Here is a 23,373-nt window from a genome sequence, read left to right on the forward strand (position 1 = left end):
TTAAAATGATGTTTTGTGGGTTTCTCCAGAACATACACCAGGCAAAGAAAGCTGACTTGGTCCAATGGAAAACTTTCAAAATACACAGTAGGGCACACTCTGTGTTGGGGCCATGACCCAAAATGCCACAAATTGCAAAGTCTTCATAATATTAATAATCAACACTGATGTCAAGCCATACAGGGCTGGATGATGTCCAAGCCAGTAGGCTAAGGCTTTGTGGCTAAGAACCAAAACAAAAGAACCAAAGCACTCACAGTAGTCACTTTCTTATAAAGAGCAGAGCTGGTCCACCTATGAGGTGACATGAAGCAACCGCTTCCGCCAGTGGAAGTGCAAGAGGCACTACCTGCTCACAACACCACTTCTGCCAGAACATTCCCCTGTTGCCAGGCTTTGGCGAGTGGGAGGCATTCTGCTGTGCAGTATTGTTGCTCCTCTTCCCTGCCACTGGGGCAGAGAAGATGAGTACCAAGGCCTTGTGGAAAGCTCCCTGATCTCACCTAGTTGGGGGGGGGGTGTTCTGGCAGTGGTGGAAGTGGGGGGCAGACAGGGCAGGACAACAGAGGCAAGAAGCAGCACATTCTGCTTTTGCCTCAGGTGCCAAAAAAGGACTGACCATCACTGATAAGAAGCATATTCTGTTACGTTTTATGTTCTATGTAAAATTTTGATTTCGTTGAAGTTATATTTACTCTGCTATTCCACTTTTTCTCTTTCTTTTCAAGTACCAACTGTGAGCACTCCTACTCCAAGTAAGGAACACCTCATCTTCTCTATAATACAATCCTAAATTGAAGTTTTTAGTTTACAGATTCAAACTGGCATTTAAATCTATTAAATGCACATATGTTTCTGTATGAAGTCTGTTTTAACCATGGATTCCATCTGTAATAAATGGGGTAACTTTTGCTGCATATTAAACTACATAACTGACTCTATTTTTACTGCAGTAAAAATTACTGCAGGAAAACTGTGTTTCTCACAATATTTCTCTTACTTTCCCCTTTTTTCCCTTCTCCATCTTTTGTGGGGGGTTTTCAAGGACCTGCAATTAGCAAGGAAACTACACTTTCAAATGGTAAGAGATACCTCAGCTTCCTCATGATATATCACACTAAGTGTTAGCTTTGGCTATGCAGGCTTTGTAGAATACTGTGGGTTTTTTTCGTGGAGGAATTGACCAATGCATAGCCCACAAATGCAAAATGATTTATAAATGTATAGGAACGGCTAGCACCAGATCTGTGTTGCCATCTCTCACATGCACCATCACTACCCCCCCCCAATGGCACCCTGCCACCTCTTTGGAAATAAACATGCTGGAAACTGCACATGATTCACTCAAGAGTGCTTTTCTCAATGATGCTACCACCCATCCCTGCAGTTGCTAGGGATGGATGGCCCTCTAAAAGCCAGGTCCATCCCAGTTCTGCTTGGAGATGGAATTAAATCTGTCCCATCCCATTCCTGTGCAGATTTTTTAAAAAATCAGAAATATGAAAGTAAAAAAGAAAAAGACGAATAAAACAAAAGTTATTTGCAAGGTGGTCCATAAGCTGCAGCGCTGCCTCTGTAACTATTTTTTCCTTGACTTTTTAAAAAAGTTCCAGAACCAGTTATCTAGCTGCCCACAACCTGGAGTGTGTAGCGCATGGTGCTCCTTACCACCATACTCTTTGAATGCAATGGAGCAAGTTCCTCCGGGTGCAACAGAACCTGACATTCTGTCACTCTCAGAGGGGATTGTATGGGTAAAACATGGATTCCTCCTGTTTTTACTGTGACCTATCCCCAGAATGCCTCTGGTTACTACGTACATTAATAAATATGTAGTGGCTGGGCAGTCACTTCAACCGGCACTTCTCTGCTGATCTCCCTCACCCCAAACCAGTGCTTTTTTTCCCTAAAAAACCGTTTACAGGTACTCTCATTTTAACTCACAAAAATCAACATTTTATAGTTCAAAATCGGAGGAAATAAATGGACAAAAGTACAAAGATTCACAAAATGTTTAGGGGTATGTGTACCCCTGCACCCCCCCCCCATAAAAAGCACTGCCCCCAAGCCACCCCGCAAAAGTTGAAAAGCAAAATTAAATGGGATGGCTATGTCAGTTCAGATGGGCACCAACATTTGCTCCGTATGCTGATATTGTGACTGAGCCTCTTTATCTACCAGTAGTGAACCCATTCTTCTCTCTTCTTTTTCTCAGGAGCATCTGTGAAACTAGTCAATGGAAGACACAGATGTGAAGGACGGATTGAAGTGCTTCACAATGGAAGGTGGGGGACGGTCTGCGACGATGCATGGGACTTAACTGATGCAAGTGTCGTATGCAGGCAGCTTGGATGTGGACCTGTTATCTCAGCACCTGGACAGGCTCAATTTGGTCCTGGTTCAGGCACAATCCATCTGGATGATGTCTCCTGCGCTGGGAATGAATGGCACTTGGGCCAGTGCCCTCACAGAGGCTGGGGGATACATAATTGCCTCCGCAGTGAAGATGCTAGTGTCATCTGCGCAGGTATTTTCCAGCTGCAGGTTGATAGTTCCATTAAAAATTAATAGACATAGACCAAGTGTGGGGAACCTTTGGCCCTCCAGATGTTGCTGGACTACCACTCCCATCAGCCCCAGCAAGCATGGCCAATAGCCAGGGATGGTGTGAGTTGTAGTCCAGCAACATCTGGAGGGCCAGAGGTACAAAGATGGATCTAGAGGAGCCGACGTGCTCTGAGCGTGTCTGCAATGGGGCAGCTTGCCAAACATGCATAGGCTGAGCTGAAATGCTGAGCCATTACTGTTCCAGATAACCACGATAGCCTGTGTTTGTTCACCAAGCTGACTGCGGCAGACATGTTCCAAAGATGTAGACAGCACTGGGGAGGGGCCAGTGACTATTTAAGACCATTTAGATTTAAAGTACTGTTTTAATAATAACCAAAATTGAATTTAATACAAAATCATTCTTGAGGAATTACATTATCTGCATAATATTGAACACATATGTAAAATGCTGTTGGTTGGGTAACACGTACAATCACTGTTTTGATAGGCACTTAAATGGAGTTACAGTGCTTACCCCTTGCAGTCACCCATTTACCGTTTTGTTTATTTGTGTAAAAAAAAACCTTAAAAGAGATATTGTTCACATGATACCACTAAAGATGGTAACTAAAACATTGCCCTAATTGAAGCAGAAATTGGATTGCTATATTCCACTTTCTTCACCCTTCTTAAGAACCACCCATGACTTTCATCTAATCTACTTTTCTTGATAAGCAGCGTCTACTGCTGCATTTTAAACCACATCAGTCCTACTTACAATATTGATACCAGCGAACATTTTTCTACTTACTTCTCTTCTTCTTTCTTTTCAAGAACCAGTCCAGACCACACCTGCTCCGACAGGTAAGAGGCTCCTTACATTCTCTATAATATAATCCTAAATCTTTCTTCTAAATATGAAGATATTATTGAACAGGCTTCCCTTGGAGGAATTGTGCAATGAGCAGCACTTGTGGCAAAATTTATATAGAGCTAACCTTGCAAACAATCCTTCTCTTTTGTCTTTCTAGAAGGGGCTGTGAAACTGGTCAATGGAAGACATGCATGTGAAGGGCGGGTTGAAGTCTTTCACAACGGAAGATGGGGGACAGTCTGTGACGATTTGTGGGGCATGACCCATGCACAAGTTGTGTGCAGGAAGCTTGGATGTGGAGATGCTATCTCGGCACTAGGAAAGGCTCAGTTTGGTGAAGGCCCAGGCTCAATTCTTATGGATGATGTCCGCTGCACTGGGAATGAAGACAGCTTGAGTCAGTGCTCCCACAGAGGCTGGGGAATACATAATTGTGTTCATAGGGAAGATGCTGGTGTCATGTGCTCAGGTAAACTTGGGTTTCTGGATAACGGATAACAATAAGATGTGTTAATGCCTAAGTGACTGGTATCCAATAAAGGTTGGTTTGAACATTCCTTTTCCTAATATGTGACACCTTGAGATCAATGTCTCAAATTACATTTTAGATGTTGTTATCTGCAATAATGGCTACAGAGGCATCTGAATACTTGATTTTGTCTCAGTCAATCTATTTTTGCAGAGCCTTTAGCTGCAGTAGATGCTGAGGGGTGGGGAATAGCAATGAAATGTTGGCAGACTACTACACAATCTGCCTTGAACCCCCCCCCCCCAGTAGGCCCTTGGGTGTGGTGGATGACACTTTCCCATTGCCAGTGTTGAAGTAAGATTTGACTGTTAATCTAGTGGGATTCCATACACAGAATGTGAGAGGACACCATCTTGTCATTTGCTCAAAGCAGTAATGGGGGAACTGGATCTGGCCATTGGGGCATTTCGAGAATTCCCACACCTCCTGTAGGCCACGTTAACAGATGAGTGAAGCCTTTCACGTGCCAATTAACTGATGCTACATGATGCCAGGTGACTCACCTTGAAAGGAAGAATCGGGAGTGCACTGTCCTCCTATCCTTTGCAAACGTATTTGGGATTTAAAAAGTGCTGAACTCTACCAGTGGCTGGAAAGGGGAGAATCTTATTCCTTTTCTGTTTGATTCTTCCTTTTTTCAGTTTGGTTCCGTGGATTTATCTGTTCCACATATGACATCACTTGATGTCAGGTGATGGATAGGTAGCCATAGTTTGGACCAAACCACTCTGCGAGCCAAATGAGGAAGCCTAGTAATGCTTTCCTTGTATTTAAGGTGAGCATTATGAGTCATGAGGTATTGTGTTTTCATAATACAGTATCCTACCTCTGTGGACATTGTAGAATGGGTTTCTCAGGTAGGAATTCGCTAATGAGCAGCATAAAAAAATGCAGGTGGTGCATAACTTTTAATATGTTGCAAATATGTATGTCACTTTAAAAAATGAGTAATTTCATTTCAATCCTTTTTTATATAACAGCAAAGGCTGCCCCCCAAGCCACCACTACAGCAGGTAATTAATATTTTTGTGATATACAAATAATTCAGAAATGCATGTTTTTAGAGCTGAAAATATGTACTGTCTCACAACACCAGCAATGCCTGGTATTTGTCAAGAAACCGCTGCCTAAACTGACATTTTTGACCATGGAATAACTCTTGTGTTGGAGAGCCATTTAGGTACCACTCCTAAAATATATTACACTAAAGCAATGTCATAAACAGATAGTCTTTATATGTTATCTTCTGTTATCAAGGAGATAAATAACTATACAACTTTTAGAAGACATCTGAAGGCAGCCCTGTATCGGGAGGTTTTTAATGTCTAATGTTTTATTATGTTTTTATATATGTTGGAAACCAACAAGATGGGTGGGGTATAAATATTATTATTATTATTATTATCATCAACAACAACAACATCATCTTTGTTTTTCATAGCTCCTGTGGATGATACAACTACAGATCCTGGTAATGTAAAAAATGATATTGTTGCTTTTTAACTAATGTATGATAAAACATCTCCCTAAGACAGTTTGTGGGCCTTTGGCAGCCCATAAGAATATTTTGGACCATGATGTTTCCGCCTTCAGTGACAAAAACGCTACCCACTCAAAAACCTCCTGCTTTGAACATTTCTGGAATCCATGTATAGTTTTTACCTAAGGCCTCAAAATTAGCCTTCGCGTTCTTCTTCATTCCCTGTTGCTTGAGGCCATGGTGAAGTATGAAAAGGGAAGGTGGTTCTACTTGTTGACTGAAATAATCTTTACAAGAACATATAGGTGGGAAGAGAGATGGATAAGAATTTTGTTTGATCCCCCTTTTTAAGCAAACTGACCTAACCAGCACCTGCTGGACTATTGCACAGCTTGGAACCTAAAGGTCCTTCAGATGTTGCACTTCTCTATATTTTACAATATGGCTCACAGCTCAAAAAAACTAAACAAATATATAAGAATTGCATATATCAAAATATCAAGGTCCTCTGGGTGAAATAAAACCAAATTATCTAAAAACAATCCAATAAAGCACTATAATTGAAAAAACAATATAAAGTGACCATAGGCTACAACAAAAGGCATTAGTGGAAATCTAATGTACTGTGAGAATGTTTCTTTTAACCAGTGGGCATATGTGCATGTACACAACATGACATTATTATTTTCTTTGCTTATAGTACCCAACAATACTTCTTCTTCTTTTTCTTTCCCCTGTCCAGTAACACTTACATGTTTGCCCGAATACATGAAGGCAGTTATTGGCAGAGAATATCTCACTTCAAAAGGCTGCTCTGAGTGCAATCTGTACTTGAGTGACCAAGCCTGCAAACCTGAGACTACAAGAGACGAATTTATATTCTATATACCATATGATGGTTGCGGGACAAGGCGGGAGGTAAGGAAGTGTATATCTGATCATAAGACATATTGGTATAATTGGATAGCTTTTATTTGGATAACTTTTAGGGTGTGAGTTTCAAAAATAAAACAGTTGTTAAATTATACCTCCTGGGGCCCCTTTGCATTCAAATTATCATATATTGGTTTTGTAAACCATGTATAAACAAGGCTCATGGACATGCATGCAATCCATTCACTCCTCTTCTCATGAATGACCTAACTAATAAGTATTTCATTAACTGTAGTTTCCTGTTTAATCTGAACCAGGAAACTATGCTTTGTTGAATAGCTCCTGGTTTGTTTTTGCTCTGGTTTTATTTGCTACAGTATATTTAAACTTACTGTCCATGTGTTTTGTCTAATGCTTTAACAGAACAATGGAGGGGTTAGCAGTTTCTCCAATACTGTCAACAGCCGTGGAACTGGTATAAATCCTCAGTTTATATTCATCTGCAAAATGGAACCAAGAGCCATGAAGGAACTGACACACAACATAGATGAAATGGAATCCACGGAAGAAGGCCTAAAGCAAAGTGGATTATTCCATATGAAATTTTTATTTTATGACTCACCTTCCTTCGCACGCCAAGTAGTTTCCATGCCCTACTTTTTGAAGATGAACCAGGACAAAAACTTCAAAGTTGAAATCTCTAACTGTAATCGGAGGCAAATATTCTTCGTAGACACCTGTTTGGCTTCGCCTAGCCCTCATGACTTCACAACTACAACACATACTCTAATACAAAACGGGTAAGGGGGAGAATAAGCTGACAAACATTTTTTGCATACTTTGGACAGGGTCAATTATTAGAAAACACACACTTTCACTTCAGCTGGTTCTATCCTGCCAGGACTTTAAGCTCTTCACAGCCATCCCTTTATTATTTTGTCTCTATAGATTCTACCTTCTATTTGGCCACGATTGGCTCCTACCTCTTTCCCTGGATTTCTTTCATCTTTCCACTTTCCTTCTCTGAATTTCTCGTGCAGTTTTATCTACAGTGTACAAAAATGCACATACTGGGGTCAAGTATGAATAAAAATGCATGTATTATTGGAAAGTAGCATATGGAAATGCATTATATTATGGAAGACTGCTTTGCAACTATGTGTCTGTTGGGCAAAATTGCAATTGCTTATCATTTCCTCTCTATTTTTTTTCAGGTGTGTTAAAGATTATAGCTATGTGGGTTCTTATAGACAGAGGGTCACCCGCTTCAGCTTTAAACCCAACTTCAAATGGTCAACAGTTTACCTACAGTGCAAAATTGTGGTGTGCGATGCATATGACTATAAATCTCGATGTTATCAAGGCTGCCTGACCAGGCGTAAGAGAGAAATAAGCTCTGGTCAAGAACACCTGCAAGTTATTGGCCCATTTAAGCTTCATTAAGTAGTGTCACCTAGCAATGCCCACCAAGGGCAATGAGGATATTTGCATAATGACTTCGTTTGTGGCATTATCTTGAATTCATCATTGTAGACAGTTCCGTAGATGCCAGAATACATGCTTGGATCTGCCTTTGTAACTCCGATCATCTGGTATCTTTGTAGTCAGTATGAAAGATCTGTAAAACCTTTAGCTTGAAGTCGTCACAATTAGTTAGCAAAACAAATAAAGCTAGCTGTGGGGAAAAAATCATGTTTCTGTGTATGTAATCATATGGAGACCATAATTCACACACTCAGGCCACCTGGGCAACCCCATTGAGAGCAGGCAACCTTTCATCCAAGGTTATTGAGCGGGTGGTTGTGGACCAGATCCAGGTGCTCTTGGAGGAAACTGATCAAAGGTCAAAGACAGTTACGGTAAAAGGTCAAAGACACTGCTGCTGGAGCTATACAGGTGGCACATGGTATAAACAGTATTAAAGAATATATGCACGTATACAGTATAGTCATATAGTAAAGGGTAGAGAGACCCCTGACCGTTAGGTCCAGCTGCTTCTGGCAAACCAGAGCAGTGCATAGAAATGCCATTTATCTTCCCGCCGGAGCGGTACCTATTTATCTACTTGCACTTTGATGAGCTTTCGAACTGCAGGAGCAGGGACCGAGCAACGGGAGCTCACCCCATCTCGGGGATTCGAACCGCTGACCTTCTGATCGGCAAGCCCTAGGTTTAACCCGAAGTGCCACCTGCGTCGCATATAGTCATATAAGCAGTAGCAAAAATGAACATATTTAGGCTGCATTGGTGGATGAGCTGAATGCCAATTTTACCAGGGCATTGCTTATGTTTACACAGCTGCATTAGCTTTCTAATCAGAAAACACATTGCATCATTCCACCTTGAAAATTTGCCTTGAATATCTGTACAAATGTACATATGCACACACCAGTATGCACACAGACATATACTATCTAATGCAATGTGGCTCAGGCTTTGGATAGCATCACATTAGGAAGAACTTCCTGACAGTAACAGCTGTCCGACAGTGGAATTTGCTGCCAAGAAGTGTGGTGGAGTCTCCTTCTTTGGAGGTCTTTAAACAGAGGCTCGACAGACATATGTCAAGAATGCTTTGATGGTGTTTCCTGCTTGGCAGGGGGTTGGACTGGATGGCCCTTGTGGTCTCTTCCAACTCTATGATTCTATGACATCTGTGACTCTGGCAGGCTCATTGGTTGGTATCATGGAAAACCTGTAACAAGGACCTTTGTCATATTAGCACAGAACTCTTCCCCTTGATATTCTCCTGCATTCCTCTAGTCTTAAATTTAAAATGAACTTCTCTCTCCGTCTTATTTACTTATTTATTTAAGTCATTCCTATATCATTTTATATATAATTTTGAAAAAACATCGAAGCAGTTTTCAGCCTAAATTAAAGCAGCAAATATAACACTGCAAGATATCAAAATAAAATAATACTGGTAAAGGTCAAGTATAAAACGCACATCAAAAGTGGCATATTTAGAAGAAAAATAAAGTATTCTCTTAAACAGAAGAAGATTGTGGATAAAAATCATATACAAAAATGCAACAAACACAAAATGGCATCTATATATATAATGTCCAAGTTGTCCCTGCGTCCAGTTGTCCCGTGTGTCCCTGGGGTACTGCGCATGTGTGCCAGGGACACAGGGATTGGACGGAGAGACAACCAGGGACCCAGGGAACAGCCAACTGCCGCTCCGCCAACCGCCGCTCCGAAGCCCAGTCTCATGCTGGAGGTGCGCGGTGAGGCGGCGGGGGAGAGAAGCGCTCCCCCCCGGCAGCCTTGCCGCACACCGCCGGCATGGGACGGCGCTTCCTCTGGGAACCCGAGGAAGCCGAAGCGGCAGCGGGCGCCGAGGGAAGCCGGCTTTGGCTTGGCGGTGGCGGGAAGAAGGGGAGGAATTCCTCCCCTTTTTCCCGCCGCCGCCAAGCCAGTCCCCGAGTCGAAGTGGGGGGGAAGGCAAACGGCGAAAAGCCTCCGCTGCGGACTGGCTTGGCCCGCCGGACTGGCTTGAAGACCCGCCACCGCCAAGCCAGTCCCGGAGCCGAATTGCGGCGCAGCGGGGTTTTTCGCCATTTGCCTCCCCCTCGGGGGAAGGCAAACGGCGAAAAGCCCCCGCTGCGGCTTGGCGGTGGCGGGAAGACCCGCCACCGCCAAGCCAGTCCCGGAGCCGAATTGCGAAGCGGCGGGGTTTTTCGCTGTTTGACTCCCCCAGGGGAAGGCAAACGGCAAAAAGCCCCCGCTGCGGACTGGCTTGGCGGTGGCGGGAAGACCCGCCACCGCCAAGCCAGTCCCGGAGCCGAATTGCGAAGCGGCAGGGTTTTTCGCTGTTTGCCTCCCCCACGCGCTTTGGTTTGGGGAAGCAGGCAGGGAGACGGCAACAGCCCGGGAAGCTGCCTGCTTCCCCGAGCCGTAGCGCATTGGGGGACAGAGCCGAAGATTGGCGGGCACTGTTTGCCGGGGTTGACAAGCCCCGGCAAGCAGCGGCCGCCGATCTTCGTGTGACAGGCGGTGGGGAATGCAGGCAGGCAAGAGAGCAAGCGCCTGCCTGCCTGCCTGCCTTCCCCACCACCAGTCCCCCGGTGCTTCGTGCAGCGCTGCTGGGTGCCGACCCGGCAGGCCGCTTCCTCTAACGCCCGTTTTTAAACGGGCTGAAATCCACTAGTAATTCATAATTCATAATAAAATAATGGAGATAGAAGCTGCAGCATACTGCACGCTACCTCTCCCAAATACATTGTCCTTATCCAGGTCTTACTATCATGCATTCCCACCAGCCATACAGATAACTAATCCTCAGCCAACAGCAATGTTTAGCCTACAAAAATACATAGCAGCATTAAGCCTAATTGACAACCCACTTATTCACCCACCTTCATCTACTGCAACATAGGCTGCACATACCCCATACCTTTCAAGCACGTTCCCAGCGCACTCTTTCCCTCAAAGGATTCTGGGCAATGTAGTTCATCCCCCACAGAGCTACAGTTCCCAGCAACACTTCACAAACTACGGTGCCCAGAATTATTTGAGGGGCTAAATGGTGCTTTGAATGTGCACGGAAGGTATAATGTGTATACAGCAACATAGCCAATCCTTCCCCATCTCTCACCAAGGAAAGGTTGCACTCTAGGTCAGTTCTGTCTATCACAATGAGTGGCATTGAGCAATTGCAAAACACACAAAAACTGAAAGAATGTTTGGGGCAAACTTGGAGGGGTATATTTGTTTTGGGCTGACCATGTGCTCAGGGCCCCCTTCCCATAGCTGTTAAAGTGTGCCTTCCCCCCTGAGCCTCTGTTTTACAACTGGCTCTAGTTGGTGGACCTTCAAGGTCTTTGGTTTTTACGTTTTAATTTTCACAGAAGATAACACAACACAAGCCTGCCCACCCCTGCTTATCTAGCACACCTAGTATGCCATGCAACACCTGTGGCCTTCTCGCAGGTATCTCCTGCTGCAGCTCAAAGCACCAGTAAGATCTGCAAAGATTAGGCAAGCTGTTATCGAACCATGTGGGCCAGAATGATTATGAAATAAGCAGAGATATAAAAAGGGCCGGGAAAAGTGACCACCTGTCTTCAGCAAAATGAAAGCTTTCAGGCAATGCATTTTCTTGGCACTTTTATTTGGTTTGACTCTTGCTGAAAATAAGCTGAAGGAAGTCCAAGGTATGAAAGTTTCAAAAACTTTTTTTAAAAAATTGATTTAAAGCCATGAACTTTTAAGCTGCAACTGCTTCTAAATCACAATGTTTGCTTCAAATGTTAAACCGTCTTACAAATGTCTGCCGTTTTACAACCTGAATCCTACGCTTGGTTTGGCATTTCCACATTTTGTAAAGCATTTAAAAAATCCAAATTGCTACTTTAGGAAATTAAACAGTGATGTTCAGGAACAGGGAAAGCAGCTTAAATTATATTTGGCTGCAACAGTTGATAAGGATTTTGCCTACAGCTGGAAGAACAGCTGTTGTGGTGCTCCGATTCAAAGCATATTGTAATTCATGCAATAAAATGATTAAATGGCTGTTTTGAGAGGTCTATGAGATCTATATTTATCATTACTAGTGATTGATCATTCGATGTTTTAGGCCAAGGTCTTCCATAAAATCCTACTGAGGTTAACCAATGGTTTCTGATTTTCTAAACACAGCAAAAAGTGCATGTGGTAATATACTGAATGCTAACTATAAAGCACTGCCGCTTACAGTCAAGGCAAATGAAAATTGTATCTGGCAAATACAGAGAGATGGTAATGCAACTGTGAATGTGAATGAAAAAATCAGGCTCATCTTCTCTTTCTATGAGTGAGTATTCTTTAAATGGGTTGTGAACAGTACAGCTGAAAAGCACATATTTGGGATTACTTTTCAAGTACTTTGAGATTGACTGAAGTACAGCTAAAGGTACACTGATAAGACTGAATTTTCGAAGGTTATACCAACAGCTAGTTTCCTTTTCTTTCTTTCTTTTTAAAAAATAGTTTATTTGCCGCAGCATATATTTGAAACATTCTCATAATCTTAAAAACCATAAAATAACACATCATGTGCTCCAATCTCATTAAAAGGAAGGAGCACATTATATCTACAACAATTTGAAAGGTTAAAATGTATACTTCAAGTATTCCAAACTAAGTTACTGCTAGTTCCACATGCCACAAAGTTGCTTTAGATTCAAGGAAGCATTAACCCCCAGCATCCTTTATTGCCCACTTGCACCTAAAATTGTTTTTTTTCCCACATTAATTTCTCAGGCATTATTTTATTTTTATTATTTATTTAATTTATGTAGCACCCTACACCGCCAGGTCTCATAGATAAACTATAGAAAGGAGGGCTAGCAAGAGATAGAGAAACATCACACCATATTCACAGGGAATTATAGCCAACTAGTGTATTTCAGCCCGTTCAATAACGGGCTCTAGAACATCCTGGGGTTCGGAGAAGCGCTTGCGCAGCGCTTCTCCGAACCCTGGGACCTGTCATTGCTGTCGGCGGCAAGGGGACAGGAACGGAGGAGGAGAAAGCGCTGCTTTCTCCTCCTCCGTTCCTCTCCCGCAGCCGCCGACAGCAAGGACACCTCCCAGGGTTCGGAGAAGCGCTTGCACAGCGCTTCTCCGAACCCTGGGACCTGTCATTGTTGTCGGCGGCAGGGGGACAGGAACGGAGGAGGAGAAAGCGCTGCTTTCTCCTCCTCCGTTCCTCTCCCGCAGCCGCCGACAGGAAGCAGAACTCCCAGGGTTCGGAGAAGCGCTTGCGCAGCGCTTCTTCGAACCCTGGGACCTGTCCTTGCTGTCAGCGGCAGGGGGACAGGAACGAAGGAGGAGAAAGCGCTGCTTTCTCCTCCTCCGTTCCTCTCCTGCAGCCACCGACAGGAAGCAGACATCCCAGAGTTCGGAGAAGCGCTTGCACAGCGCTTCTCTGAACCCTGGGACCTGTCCTTGCTATCGGCGGCAGGGGGACAGGAACGAAGGAGGAGAAAGCGCTGCTTTCTCCTCCTCCGTTCCTCTCCCGCAGCCGCCGACAGGAAGCAGACATCCCATGGTTCGGAGAAGCGCTTGCGCAGCGCTTCTCCGAACCCTGGGACCCGTCCTTGCTGTCGGCGGCAGGGGGACAGGAACGGAGGAGGAGAAAGCGCTGCTTTCTCCTTCTCCGTTCCTCTCCCGCAGCCGCCGACAGGAAGCAGACATCCCAGGGTTCGGAGAAGCGCTTGCGCAGCGCTTCTCCGAACCCTGGGACCCGTCCTTGCTGTCGGCGGCAGGGGGACAGGAACGGAGGAGGAGAAAGCGGCGCTTTCTCCTCCTTCCTTCCTCTCCCCCAGCCGCCGACAGGAAGGACGCGCGCACTCTCCCCCCCCCCGCCTCCTCCAACCGCCGCTCCTCACGGCCAGGGAGGGTTGTGAGGAGGCCTTCGCCGGCCTCCACCCCGGCGGGAGCGGCGGTTGGAGGAGGCAGAGTGGGGGGAGAGTGCGCGCGCGCAGTCTCTGCTGTCCAATCCCTGTATCCCTGGGGCACATGCGCAGTGACCCAGGGACACACGGGACATCTGGACGCAGGGACAACATGGACATTATTATATAGGATGGCAGGTTCTTATTTTGAACGAACATTCAAGCTGTGTGTGTGTGTGACTCTAATGCTAGTCTTTTTACCTTTACTTTTAGTCTTTGTGTATCTTTGTGATTTAAGATATCTTTGTGATATATTTTTGATTAAATCACAACAAACAAACAAATGCTTTTGATCATTTAGAATTCCAAAGCTACGGTCCTGTATTCAACGTAGCGCTAAGCAGATTGTTCCATCAGTGGATTTCCACTTGTACAATGGCACTTTCCCATCCCTGGATGTCCCTTAAATCTGTCACCTAACCCTCCAGAACTGATCTGGGGATGGCACAAGGCATATGCAGAGGAAGGAGAGGGAAGGAAACCTATTTGCACTCATACTAATACCGTGTTTCCCCCTTTTTAAGACGTAGCCATAATATAAGACATAGCAGGATTTCTAAGCAGTTGCGCGATATAAGCCATAACCCGAAAATAAGACATAGTGATAGACCCTTCCCCCCTCCCGCCAGCCAACTCCCCCCCATAAAAATCTCTCCCCATTTTACTGTGGCTTCAAAGACACGTATTTCTTTTAAAAGCTTGTAAAAATGCACCGTAGAGCCGTTCCTGCAGCCTCGTGATTCCCCCTCCCGTTTCTGTAAGCATTTTTTAAAATACTTGTAAAAGGATTCCAAAATATATTTTTTTAGCTAGGCTGTGTGAGCTCTGCTTGCTTGAAGAGGAGAAAAGTGGCATTTGCGGTGGGGAGAAGATGAAAGCACGAGGGAAAAAAGAGGGGCGATTGAAGACGCTGCCTTCCCCTTTAGGGAGAGACTCTGTGTGCGCGTCTCTCTCTCTCCCCCCCCCCCCGCCTCTCTCTCTCTCTCTCTCTCTCTCTCTCTCTCTCTCTCTCTCTCTCTCTCTCTCTCTCACACACACACACACACACACACACACACACACACACACAGCCCACCTCTCGCTTCCCCCCACCTTTCCCCCTTTTAATAGCCTTTTAAAAAGTGAGGATTCTTTTTTCTTTCTATTGCTTGTCTGTAGAGCTTCCCCTTTAAGGATTTGTACCGGTACCGGGATCGCTGCCGGTGGCGCAGTCCTTGCCTTGGGGATTAAAGACTTTCCCCTTCTCGCTGTTTAGGAGCTGCTAAACACTGCCCTACACCCTACACAAAAGTTAACATTTTGTGGGTAAGAGAAACACGGACGGGTTGTTAGGACCAGCAGATTATCTCACCCCGGTTTCTGCTGGCTCAATTGCTACTTAATTGCTACCATTTACCATCTTAATTGCTGCTCAGCTGGCTTTGTTTTCTACAGTATCTCAGCCGGTAGCCTCTTTGCTATCAGTGCTACAAAGTGCTACATTGTTGGAACTTTCGCTCTTAAGTCTTGGGCAGTTGGCTGGCTGGTAGAGATCCTTATTTGCTTTAGTATAGGCTACTGCTACGACTGCATCACACAGATAGATTCCATTATACTGTACTGGTTTAAATTTAAGAAGCTCCAGTGTAGCAGATTGCTATTAAGTGAGTCCCCACCTGGGAGGAGAGAGAGAGAGAGCAGCCCTTCGGAGGAGCTCCCTCCCTCCCTCCCTCACATCCCAGGGCCGGGGAGAGAGGGCTGGGCCAGCGATGCACACACCTCCCTTCCCTCAGACTCCCTCTCATGGAGCTTGGTGGTGGCTGTTGCCCGTCATTTTCTTTCAGTCAAGAGTCCTGCCCCGCAGGGAGACAGGGAGCAAGAGGGGCACTGCTCCTGATGTAATAAAAATACCGGTAAGACATTCCCTGAAAATAAGCCACCCAGTGTTTTTTTGAGGAAAAAAAGTTATAAGACGGTGTCTTAAAATGTGGGAAAGACGGTACTTGCACTAGTGCAGAAACATAACTCAATACTATCCATTTTTTAAACTGTTTTTAAATTTGTGAAGTGCCCAATGGAAATGATAAATTTGGTGTTTTATACGTGCCAAAAATAAATGAACACATTTACCCAAGACCAAGCCCTATTGAGCATAAGGGGTTGTACTTCTGAGTCGACAGAAGTAATACATACACAAGGCAAGCTGGATCCTCTGCTATATTTAGTAACTAATGGTGTCTTTCCCCTGCTGCTCCAGATTCAATCCATCATCTACATGTGACAGAGAAAATATTGAAGTATATGATGGTCCTTCAACGGATGCGCCTCTCTTGGGACGAGTGTGCAAAACTCACATATCTGTTCCCGTCTTCCACTCATCTTCTGGCTCCTTAACATTTCGCATCTCAACAGACTCCACAGAATTTGCACGGACCATATTTGCATTTTATTACTTCATCTCACCAGATTCACGTGAGTCATCATCAAACGTCCTTCATGAGTGGCAATGAGGGGGAAATTTCTTGAAAATGAATCAGCTTACCTAGTTAGTCAGCATTTAACAAGCCTTCTATTATTGTTGCACTTCCTGTGTATTCGCCTCTCACACGCCACTTTAAGTTGCCACAAGAATCCATACCTTGTCATGCTTGCTGTAAAAGACTTAACAAGGCAATCCAGAATTTGTACTTTCCAAGTGAACTATATTTTTATAGACATTTGTCACATACACTTCAAGCATGATGATTTGCCATTTAGCCAATGAAGAATATCAATTTAGCAGCTGTAATGCTAAATATCTATGGGTCATAGATATTCAGGAGAATGTCCTGCTTCTGGTTAATTCTTTGTTTTGTTTTGCACAAGATAAGTACGGTATGATAAACATAACTGATGACTGTTTACTTTATTTCACAGCTGAAATTGAAAACTGCGGGGGTCTCCTTACTGGCCCAGCTGGATCATTCGTCAGCCCCAATTACCCCAAGCCACATCCAGAATTTGCATATTGTGTATGGCACATACAAACAGAAGAAAATTCCAAGATAAATTTAACTTTCAATGACATTTTGCAAGTATACTTTCATATTTCATATCATCTTACCTTATTGGGGATGGAATTGTGAAGATCAACAAGCAAAACATGCAAAAAACCAGATATGTGGGTTCTGCACATGCGAGGGCCTAACACAAGGCCCTCGCATGAGCCTATGCAGCTCTTTGGATCCCAGCTAAAACATTTAGTTTTTTGTGGTATCCTTATGCATCTTCATGATGTTTTATAGCCCTGCCCCTGCTCATCACAAAAATGTAATGACATACTGGAGCGGGGAGACCGTATCATCAACAGCCAGAGTGGTGTAGTGGTTAGAGCACCAGACCCAGGTTCAAATCCCCACTCATCCGGAAAGCTCACTGGGTGACCATGGGCTAGTCACTACCATTTAGTCTGCCCTATCCTACAGGGTAAAACAGGATAAGAACCATTCTGGGCTTCTTTTGGAAAACAGATAGGATTTTTTTTAAGGTGTGTTACCTGGAAGGTGTGTTACCTGGAAGTCACTGAAGGACCACATAGATGAAAATAAAAACTGCTGCTACTGCTGCTACCATCAGTTATCTAACATTTTTCTTTATGTATGCAGTCTAGAACTAGATGATAAGTGCAGATTTGATTTCCTCGCCATCTATGATGGTGCGACAACTGACTCTGGCTTAATCAAACAAGTATGTGGGCGCAAATCTGCTGCATTTCAGTCTTCTTCCAATGTGATGACCGTTGCATTGTCTACCGACTATGCCAATTCATACAAGGGCTTTTCTGCTCACTACACAAGTGAACCAATACCAGTACCACCAACAGTAGAGCCCAACAGTAAGTCTTATTTCTCTAGAATGATTCTTGACTGCTTTATATGTGTATATAGAGAGCCTGAAGATTCATTATATGTGAGATGTGCTGGTCTTTTCAATGTGGTATGTACAAATAAGCAGAGAGGAATATGATCTATTGCATCATCTCTGGTCTCTGAAACATGGCAGGAAGTCTCGCCAAATTTGCTTCTTTCACATGCTCTGGGATTGAAATTCTGCAAAGCCATGTGACAGTTAGGGATGACTGCTCCTTCTGTAGCCAGTTGCACAATTATTATCCATGTAACACCTAGAATGGACTATTGCAATGTGTTGGCAAGAAGCTGCTTTTGAAGACTGTTCAGAAAATGTATTTCATACAAAATGCCTGTGTTAAGCTGCTGATTGGAACTGATTAGAGGGGGGCATACCCCACTAGTAATTGAAATAACTTCATTAGGCTAATAAAAGCATTATCCTCTGCAAAGAATGAACTTTGGCACTGCGTTGGAGTCCTTGGGTGTGAATTTTGTTGCCTGTGCAAAAGGAGGCAGTGCTAGAGCCCACAAAGAATAACTAGGACATTACCACAGCAGAGGCAGTTCTGTACGAATTGTATTTTATTCTTTGCTTTCCTCCCTTCTTATATTGTCAGAATCCATCAGTTGTTCTTCAGACATGATGACAGTTATTCTCAGCAAATCTTATTTGGATGCACTTGGCTATGATGAAAATGACTTGACGCTAAATGACCCATCTTGCAGACCAGTTGCATTAAACCCAGTGACGTTTTCTTTTCTACTCAACAGCTGCGGAACAGTTAAAACGGTAAAAATAATCAAAGCAAAACTAAAGGAAACAGTCAAACCATGCTGCTGTGAACTGATCCTTTGAGCTCGCATTATGCCTCATCATCTTGTTTCCTATCTTGCTTGCCTCCTGACAATCTAGCTTACAAGGAGTGGACCCAAGTCTGTCCTGTTCCAGCCCATTCTTATCTACCTACAACAAACCTGCCAGAGGCACTCATGCCTGAGCTATCCAGACAAATTTTGAACTTATCTTAACATTTTTCTCTCCACTTGGTTGGTATTGCTTGGGGAAAATCAGCAGCATCAGAACCAGGGAGGTGGATAATAAGAAAGCATATCATGAAGGACACCATGGAAGTATCTCAGAAACATAAATGTCACATAATAAACCAGGCTAAGATTTGCTCCTTTCTTTTCCTTGGTATATGTAGGATTCTGCTGGAATAGCTTCAGTAAGATTCACTGAAATGAATTAAGGTTCACATCCCTGTGCTTATGATCCCAATATTAGACACTTAAAACTGAAATCCTATACACACTTGCATAATAGGAGTAAGTCCCAGGGAACTCAGGGGAGCTTATTTCTGAATAGGCACACATTATGAAATGAGCTCCATAGACTGGATACAGGGCGGCCCAATCCACCACTTGTTTCCTCAGAACGTCCCCCAGGATACGCATCCTTTTTCTTTTCCAGGACCCTTATAATAACACGTGCACATCAGAGCATAGAAAGCATAAAAAGTGATTATCAATATTGTGGTAAGTGCTGATGTGTCTCCTCTCCTCCACCTCCCTATCTTATGCTGACCCCAAAACACAGAGTACAGATTAGCTACGACATACAGACATTTGGATCATAGTGTAACTGACACTGTGGAAATACCTTTCATTGAGAACTTCATTGAACAAATTAGTTAAATGAACTTTTATTCTTTTTAACAGTAGTCAAACAGCTTTTTCTTTTCTTTTCAAGAGACCTTCACTGTCTTCCAGTGGAGAAACTGCTAAATACCTAAGAGGCTGAACTCAAAAGGCTGGGCCATTCTGTAATCGTTTAAAGATGTGCCTGAATAACGCTAGCATGTGATGACTTAGTTGTTGTTTTTATATATTCCAAAACATGAGCTAAGACCCACTGGGTGCTCTTTTGCGTTGCAATATCCTTTCTTTCCCAAAAGGAAAGTGGCTAATGTTTTGTTTCTGTCTTAACACAGGGAGAAAACCACACGATCACTTACACCAACACTATCACTGCTTCCCCAAATGGCAATGTGATCACCCACCGCAAACAGGTTGACCTCATTGTGAGGTGTATAATGGAAAACAACTCAACTGTAGAAGTCATGTATGAAACAGAAAATGTAGAGAGTGTTGATGACAGTGCTTTAGGTAGATTCAATCTCAGCATGGCCTTCTACGATTCCGATTCTTTCTCCCAAATGCTTGGTTCACCATACTTCGTGGACTTGAACCAAACACTCTATGCACAAGTCAGTCTGCATTCCAGTGATGCCAATCTGTTAGTGTTTGTGGATACCTGCACTGCATCACCAAACCTTGATTCTACATCACCAAAATATGAATTGGTCAAAAGTGGGTGAGTGCCATTATAACTGTTCAATATGGTTGGCAATTACAATTAAAGTCATTCTTGGTGGATTGTAAGTTGGCAGTGGAAGAGTTTGATGAACAGCTTGATGAACAGAGGAGATAAGTGTTTTTTTGGCCTTGGGCCAAAAGGCTTGGCGAATGTGGGTGGGGCAAGGGAACAAATGGGGCTAATTTGAGACTAAAGGAGCCTCCATAGCAGTGGACCAATGGGGAAAGAACGGAAATACGTTATTGTGGTGTGTGCACACAAAACTGTATATTTTTGAAGTATCACAAAAATTGTAGGGTAAAATGAGACTCAAGCATCAGAAGCACATATATTTATCATGGCTTTATCATGGTTTATCATGGCTAAAATACAGTTTAGAAGATTGATACTCAGGGAACAGGAAGTGTTGTGAGGGAAAGCATTTGTAAACATTTGCGAAATGTGCTCCTTAGTGAGGGACGTCTGTTGCTGTTGTTATTAACTTTTAGGGAAATTTTTATAGTGTTCCTGTTTACCTAGGCTTTGGACCCTTGCAACCTTGAAAACATTAGTTTGAGAGTAGATGATTGCTTTTAGTAGTTTTAAACGGTTTTAGTATATTGTTTTAAACTCTTTTTAAAGTTGTTTCAGTTGCATTAGTATCACTGCGTATGCCATCCTGGGCTCCTTTGGAAGAAGGTGCGGAGTATCAATCTAATAAATAATAATAGCAATAATAAAATTATCCACCAATAGGTGGGGAGTGTTCTATTACGGTCTGTGTTCTTATAGCTAATCTCTTTATACTGCCCAATACTGATGCTATGATGATGGTGGTGGTGAATAATTCAAGTTACTATTACCCACCCTTAACCTTAAGGTCCCAGGCAGGTGAAAACAATTCAAAATACAATGATTAAAACAGATACAATTGCAAAAAAATGCAGGCCACTAGGCCAAATCTCTGTTCAATTGGCTATTTCTGTAAGGCAGAGTAATTTGTTTTCCACATTTTCTTCACTTAACATTAGTCCACCAACTTCCTGTCTGGTAAACATCTAATATTACTGCAAACAGGATCAAGCGACTGCTGATCATTATAAAGCGATGTGGACGTTCTATTGCAGATGCGCAGAAGACGACACTTACGTGGCTTATCCGGTCCTTGAACATTATGGGAGATTTCGGTTCAATTCCTTCAGGTTCCTACGGTATCAACCATATGTTTACCTCCACTGTGAAGTTTTTATTTGTGACAGCAAGGCTCCTGATTCTCGTTGCACTGAAGGTTGTCGCCCTCGACCTAAGAGAGAGCTTTCTTCCTACACATGGAAAGGGGAGGCTGCAGTGGGACCTATCCTCCTGAAGAGAGATCTCGGCTCTATGGATCGCTCAGGTGTGTATATTGCAAGAAAAAGACTGCCTTCTGGTGGGTGATCTTATATACACAGATATCCCTGCTCTTAAAACACTATCAGTAAAAGAAGCGATGGGGAACCCGTGGCTCTCCACAAAGTTGTTGGGAGTCCCAACTCTCTTCATCCCATTGGTGATGTGGGCTGGAGCTGAAGGGGTTTGGATCCAGCAGCACCTAGAAGACCACAGGTCTCCCAACACATCCCATGAGGGCTAATATGCAATCAGTTAAAACAAGACAGTCCCTGCTTGCACGGTTACAATGTTAAAAGGCATGACACAAAAGGGAAACAGGAAGGGAAGAGGGACATGGAAAATAAACATTTATAATAGGCCTGATTAAGAGTGCATCACCATCAAATTGCAGGCAACCAGTGTCCTTGGTCCTCAACAATCTCTCACTCAATCTAGCAAGTGAATGAAAGTGAAAGGGATATTTTCCCAATGATTACAGGGCTGTGGGTGGGTGGGTGTGCACGTGTACATGCTGGTATAGAGGTAATAAATTTTTGAACTACATTTTACTCTCCTTTCCCCCCCCTGCTTTTTACATTCAGATTCTTCTATTCAAGTTCATCCTGAGGAAAGCCAGAATACACCATCCAAGGGCCTGTATACCCTTCCGTTTGTTGTGGTGGCTGCAAATGCTGTCCTCCTGGCTGCTCTGGCAGCGAAGCATTTATTCACTCGAGAACCAGGATACAGATACCAGAAGTTGCAGAGCCCTTAACAGAGCACATCCGTTCCCTGCTTCAGTCTGAACCCTAAGTTTATGTAGACGCACTGGAAGATTTGTGTTTTCATCCATCTTACCTTTAAAATGTGATGTATGGAAAGGGGGGGAGAGGTTAAGTATAGCCTATATACAAGCATCACAGAGATGCTGTCCACCACTGGGTTTAAGGAAAATTAAACTTGTTTGGGAAGGATAAATGGGTGAGAAACTGCAAAATATACTTTTGACTAGGATTTTAAGGTAAGTTAGCTCAAGGAAGTTTCCTAGATTCTCCTCTCCTCTGCATCCACCTGCACACCTCCACAAAGAGCCTGTTTGGGAGTCAGAAGGGGATGAGGTGTTGGGGACTTCTGAGGGAGTGGGGGACAACTGCCCCAAATCAGACATTAATCTTCAGCTAACTTGCCATAAAGAAATTTCATTGCATTAAAATCTCAGGTTCCCTCATCCTCCCAGCAACCACATGTGCCCCATCCCATTTTGTTCAGAAGGGGGCTCTAGAGTGGCTTTTCAGTGGGGTGCAAGAGGCTATAGGGGAGGAAGGAATGGGAGATATTTTTCCTTCAGTTCTTAGGATCCACACTTTCAACTTGGGCATTTACGCAGGTGTATAAGCACTCAAGCTTTCTGTTTCTACAGTACTTGGTTTTCTAAGCAGAATGTGAATTGATGTGACAAAAACACACAAGAACCAAGCACTTTATACTGTTAGAAATTGTGTTGGTTCCCGTTGCAAGACCAGAGAAATTCTTATCGCCTTATGTGCTATTCGAATTCTGGAACAGTGTGATCAAACATGTATGGCATATTGCAGCAGCAGCCCAAGAAATGAGTGAATGATGGATAAGAAATGAAACAGACCTTAGAAGAACCATCTAGGAATCGGGGTGGCAGACAAGCCAAGATAAAACACCCACCCCTGCATCGAACACATCTGCACTTCTCCAAAAATAAGGCTCTTCATCTATGTAAATAAATGAATACAGGCAACCCCCAATTTGCACAGGGGTTCTGTTCCAGGTCATCGTGCATGACAGCGAAGGACACGTAAACCTGCTCCACCCTGTTATGCCCACGCTGCCCGTTCTGGTCCCTTCCAGGCCACTGCAATGTGCGCAGGTGCAGTTGTGTGTCAATTGGAAGTGTGTAAATCGGTCATTGCCTGAAAACAGAATTGATTTAATTCTTGTCTCAGTAGGACAAAAGACACCACAGTTAAACCTGCAAACTACTTTATTTGGAGAA

The 23,373-nt window shown here is 43.6% G+C and overlaps 2 protein-coding genes across 2 annotated transcripts in view; both read left to right on the top strand.

The window, feature by feature from the left end:
• The window catches only part of LOC118096494 (deleted in malignant brain tumors 1 protein), a 90,083-nt gene extending 82,334 nt beyond the window's left edge, over positions 1-7,749 (top strand). Inside the window, 10 exon segments of the mRNA XM_060275199.1 lie at positions 729-755; positions 1,046-1,081; positions 2,216-2,527; positions 3,385-3,414; positions 3,582-3,893; positions 4,934-4,966; positions 5,395-5,424; positions 6,176-6,351; positions 6,730-7,106; positions 7,521-7,749. Coding sequence (XP_060131182.1) covers positions 729-755; positions 1,046-1,081; positions 2,216-2,527; positions 3,385-3,414; positions 3,582-3,893; positions 4,934-4,966; positions 5,395-5,424; positions 6,176-6,351; positions 6,730-7,106; positions 7,521-7,749 — 1,562 coding nt within the window.
• Positions 7,750-11,326: 3,577 nt separating this feature from the next.
• LOC118096497 (CUB and zona pellucida-like domain-containing protein 1) lies at positions 11,327-23,355 on the top strand. Its single transcript, XM_035138410.2, has 9 exons — positions 11,327-11,468; positions 11,953-12,106; positions 15,988-16,202; positions 16,647-16,800; positions 17,375-17,604; positions 18,238-18,410; positions 19,612-19,994; positions 21,104-21,372; positions 21,950-23,355. The coding sequence occupies exons 1-9, from the start codon at positions 11,387-11,389 to the stop codon at positions 22,120-22,122; spliced, it is 1,833 nt and encodes a 610-aa protein (XP_034994301.2). The 5' UTR covers positions 11,327-11,386; the 3' UTR covers positions 22,123-23,355.
• Positions 23,356-23,373: the final 18 nt, after the last annotated feature.

This window comes from Zootoca vivipara, chromosome 5 (assembly GCF_963506605.1).
Source record: "Zootoca vivipara chromosome 5, rZooViv1.1, whole genome shotgun sequence".
Classification (NCBI taxonomy): Eukaryota; Metazoa; Chordata; class Lepidosauria; order Squamata; family Lacertidae; genus Zootoca; species Zootoca vivipara.